This window comes from Chenopodium quinoa, unplaced genomic scaffold (assembly GCF_001683475.1).
Source record: "Chenopodium quinoa cultivar QQ74 unplaced genomic scaffold, ASM168347v1, whole genome shotgun sequence".
In the NCBI taxonomy this organism is placed as follows: Eukaryota; Viridiplantae; Streptophyta; class Magnoliopsida; order Caryophyllales; family Amaranthaceae; genus Chenopodium; species Chenopodium quinoa.
This window is the reverse complement of record NW_018743977.1, coordinates 373,960-378,723: the sequence shown is the minus strand read 5'-3', so window position 1 is coordinate 378,723 and position 4,764 is coordinate 373,960. Positions and strand designations below refer to the sequence as shown.

General features: G+C 32.9%; 1 protein-coding gene across 1 annotated transcript; it reads right to left on the bottom strand.

Moving 5' to 3' along the window:
• Positions 1–711: 711 nt before the first annotated feature.
• On the bottom strand, positions 712–3,479 carry LOC110689655. The gene is made up of 2 exons (XM_021866420.1): positions 3,086–3,479; positions 712–1,624 (listed from the first exon to the last, which is right to left on the bottom strand). Exons 1-2 carry the CDS (start codon positions 3,173–3,175, stop codon positions 1,199–1,201), a joined length of 516 nt encoding a protein of 171 aa, XP_021722112.1. The 5' UTR covers positions 3,176–3,479; the 3' UTR covers positions 712–1,198.
• Between the last annotated feature and the right edge of the window lie 1,285 nt (positions 3,480–4,764).

The window sequence follows — 4,764 nt, the reverse complement described above, 5'->3', positions numbered from 1 at the left end:
AGAGAAAGTGGGATGAGTGACATATATACCTGTTAGTTCAGGAAGTTTGGGAGTTCGCGCCACTAAAGCCCCCACTAACTCCACTTCAGTGCTTCAACTGTTCATCTACTTCCCTAATTAACCACCCACTAAACTCTCCAAATTCCCTTTTAATTCCGACACCTGTTATTACCACAATAACTACAAAAATTTAAATGCTAATTAACTGCATCATTTGCTTCCCTCCAAATTGCAAGTCAAAACCCGACTCGTCAAAATTTCGAACTGGGTCTGGGGGGCAAGTTGTTTGGGTCCAATTCACTCCAATTGGGTCGGTCCACAAATAATCCAATTCCAAGCCCAAAGAAGGTTCAACCCTTAAAATGCATGTCAAGTCAGTCAAAGGCCCAGTCAATGTGACAAGTCCATTTAGCTTCAAGGCCCACTTATTCTATTTGAGTAAAGTATAAAAGTCTTTACTTCTCTCTCCCTACATTCATTCACAATTAGCCTCAAGCAATTAATTCCCTTGCATAGCTTTCTCTCTCTAGAAAACACTGGAGGGGTCTTCCTCGGCACAACCCCTGAGGCCAGTTTATGTGTGTTTGCCGTGCAGGATACCCTCATCCCAGTCCCAGTCATCACTTGGGCCGAGTCCAGTTTTCAGTCCACAAGAAAGGTCTAAATGAAGGACCCATTGTTTTCACCCGAATCAGATTCTATGGACTTGCCATGTCAAAATGCATATGGTACCAAGTCGGGGAAGCATGACACGTGACAATAGCATGTTGTACTTTGAAATTTAATAATATTATAGATTATATATTTAATAATTTATAAGTCTTCCATCGCATATATAAACACTATACTAGCTAGTTTGATATAACATAACTAACATTAAAAAAAAAAAAAGAAAAAAAAAAAAAGCATGATTTAACTTTTCTGGTGATCTGAAATCTCCATCATTCGGCCTCATTCAATTTATGTCATTGTATGCACCCAAATCCATAGGTGGTGCTCTAGGGTATTAATTAATTTCCTTGAACTTAATGTTTTCAATACATGTATAAACAAAGTAAAATTAAGAGGTACATGAAAATCTATTATTATTATTTTTATTTTTGCAAATTATTACTCCAACAAATAAATAAAATAAAGTATAGTAAACACCTTGCCATAAGAGTAACAAGATTATATATATACACACAACAACACACTATCATTGGAATTGCCTTTGATAATGGTCTCCATATCGTTCCGGCCTAGACCATTTTCCATCCATCTTGTAATCTTTACTTGAACTATTGAGCCCTTCCCAGCTTGCTTGCTTTCCGGTACGACGTTCCGTGTTCTCCACCGGAGCTGGAGATAGATTATCCGACGATGATTGAGCTCGAGGCGGTGAAGAAGGTGGAGAAGGCTTACTAGTACTCCCAATGCACCACGACCAAAGGCGTGAACAAAAACACTTTGATCGTTTTTTCTTTGATTCGTTACTTCTTGGAGAAGGGGATGTGCAACAGCAACAACATAGCGAGCAGTCTGTATGTGTATCTGTATATGTAGATACTCCTCTATTTGTTCTTCTTGCATTATCATTAGAGGATGGAAACAAGCAACAACATAGAATCACATTGTTTTCACCCTGCATATACAATATAACACGACTGATGTGTACAATATATATACTGTATAAAACTTGTAGTGCATAAGGTGTAAGGGAATCCCCACCTCCAATTATGAATGTTAACTTGGTTAACTTTGAATCTAAACCTTTAGCGTCTAAACTCTAAGATAAGAAGTGGTACTCTTATTGAGTGAGTCATCCCTTATTTGATATAGACTATGTACTCCCTCCGTCCTTTAATTTTTGCCTCATTGCAAAAATATGGGTCAAACTTATAAAACTTTGTCCATGAATTCTCGTTAATTTATAAGTGATAATATATTCATGTGGGATCGTGTTAGAATTGTTTCATTGTATAATTTATTAATATCAAATTTTTATAATTTTTACGCGTATAAAAATAAAGATATATAAGTTTGAAGACACGTTTTAGAAACCGTGAAAAATCAAATGAGGCAAAAAAAATAAGGAATAGAGGGAGTACATTTTTATGCTTCAAGACAAAGTATAGTACAAGAAAGTCAATAGTTGACTTATCATGAGATCAATTCACCTCTTATATTTTGAAGAGTTTAGGGATTAAGAGCATGGCCATGATTATAAATGAATATCTCTTTGATTCATTTTTTTATCAATAATAGGGTAATTATCACTGCTACACTCCAACTTTTGGCTTTTATCTTTGGTACACCTCATCAATTATTCTTTATCAGTGGTACACTCAAGGTTTCACACAGTTATCAGAGGTGTACCTGTCGTTTCCTTTCCGTTAAAAAAAAAAAAAATTGACTTTTTTTTTATTTTTTAACTTTAAAAACTAACATGTGGCGGCCTGTAATTGGTCCAAAAAAATAAAAATAAAATAGAATTAAAAACTGACACGTGGCGGCACCTGATTGGTCCAAATAATAAAATTAATTTTTTAAAAAAAAATCAATTAATTAATTTTTTTTAAATCTAAAAACCACCTTTTTCCTTTTTTTTTTTTCCCTACCTCCTTCCTTTCTCTTTCCTCCATCCTTCCTCCTCCTCCTCCATAACTTCCGGCAGCCCACCCAGACATCCTACCCCCCTCTAACCACCCCTCCCCTTCTCTTTCCTCCTTCCTTTCTCTTTCCTCCTTCCTTTCTCTTTCCTCTTCCCTTCCACCACCATAAATTCTAGCTAAACATAAAATTTTCTTCCCAAATCATTTAATTTTATACTATTGGTAAAAATACAAGTAATATTTTACACTAATCATCTGAAAATTTGAATTAGGTTAATTATCCTATTTTCTGATTCACCTAAACATAAAATTTTCTTCCCAAATCATTCTTTAGCCTCTCTCCTAATCATACAAATCACTTTCGTTTCAACATAATCACCAGATAATTGAAGCAAGTACCAAAAGATTCAAATAAACGCGAATAATAAAAATTAAATATAACAATAAAACAGGGCAAAATTGAGCAATTAAATCAGTTAGTGAGCTCGTACCGAACAGCAGTCTTCTATACAGCAACAATCACAATTACAATCACAATCGCAGCCGTTACAGTTGCAATCACCACAATCTAAATCTCCCATTTATACTTGCATCAAACCGAAGGAGCAACAGGGTGTTTGCTAAGAGTCAAAGGTTTTTTTAGTTACAAAATTAGTTGTTATTCAATTTGAAATAATGGAAATTCAATTGCTAGTATAATAATATATGAAGAAAAGTTTTTTTTTTTTTTTTGAAAGCATATGAAGAAAAGTATTTGACTGTTGAAAAGTTCATTACTTATCTAGCTAACTAAGGTCGTGATTCTTTATTTTTGTAAATTTAAAGCGTTATTCGACTTCCCTTTGTTCCCTAAATTTACATTTCGCAAGTTGTATATATCAAAAATTATGTTCAAGCATTGAATTTTTTTTTTTTTTTAAAATTCCATTTTTTATTCACAAATTTTTATCACAAATTCTTATATGTGGCTAGTTATACTGTGACCAGTCATAATGGAGGCTACTTTGTTAGTGTTATAAAGGCTACTCGGTTAGTGTTACAGGAGTCACTCGGTCAGTGTTTTAGGGGTTACTTTGTTCTTTTATAAATAAACGGTCACATGATGTGGCCAGCCGCAAACAAGACGGACTGAATTTTTATATGTGGCTAGTCGCATGTTGTGATCACTTTACAATGTTTACATAAAAGGTAATTAATTAAGTAATAGAGATTATCTATTATCGAGATGACCAAATGGGGTTACCTCGATTGATGTGGGGTTACCTCGAGATGAGCAAATGGGGTTATCCCGTTCACTTCACCTTATTTTTGCTGAACTGAAATTATTTTTACTGAATTGAAATTATTTTTGCTGAACGTAAATTATTTTTACTGAACTTAAATTAATTTTACTGAACTGAAATTATTTTTACTAATTCTCTATTATATTTCTTCTTTACAGTTACTGATTTTTATTGAACTGAAATTATTTTTACTGAACTGAAATTATTTTTGCTGAACTGAACTAATTTTTATTGAACTGAAATTATTTTTACTGAATTAAAATTAATTTTACTGAATATTATTTTTTGTAAGGTTAAGTGAACACTGAACAAGGCCTTAATATGCAATTTTGGAATTAAGTATCAAAGAAAATTGTTCCCTCTACAAGTTTTTCTTACCAGTTAGTTATCTTTATAGACTTCATTTACTTCTTTTTTTTTCTGTTTTTTTGAATGAATTTTGAAGACTAATTAAGGATAACCATATTTCGTTACGTAAGATGTTAGATTCCAGCTGGTTGCACCTAATGGTTAGATTAGGTGAAGCTAAGTCTTATTAAACACTAAAAACATAAACTAACATAATTTTCTTATCCTATGTCATATATGTGGAGCCAAGGAGTTCAAAATTAGATAATAATGGGAAGCTTGACCTTGGAATAATTTTGTGGTATGAAAATGATGAACATCTAATTAGTTCCCTGTCTTCTCAATTTGCATTTTTTTTTTCCCACACATTAGTTATTCAAAATTAGCCGTCTTATTATGTTGGCGTACTCAACTACTCATAATTAATAACAAGACACTTTTATAAATACTCTTCAATATAGAATAATAGTTGTTCAATTTCTATCAATTCTCAATCTATCTCAACTTAAGTAGCACTGTATTCAAAAATATAAGCAAAC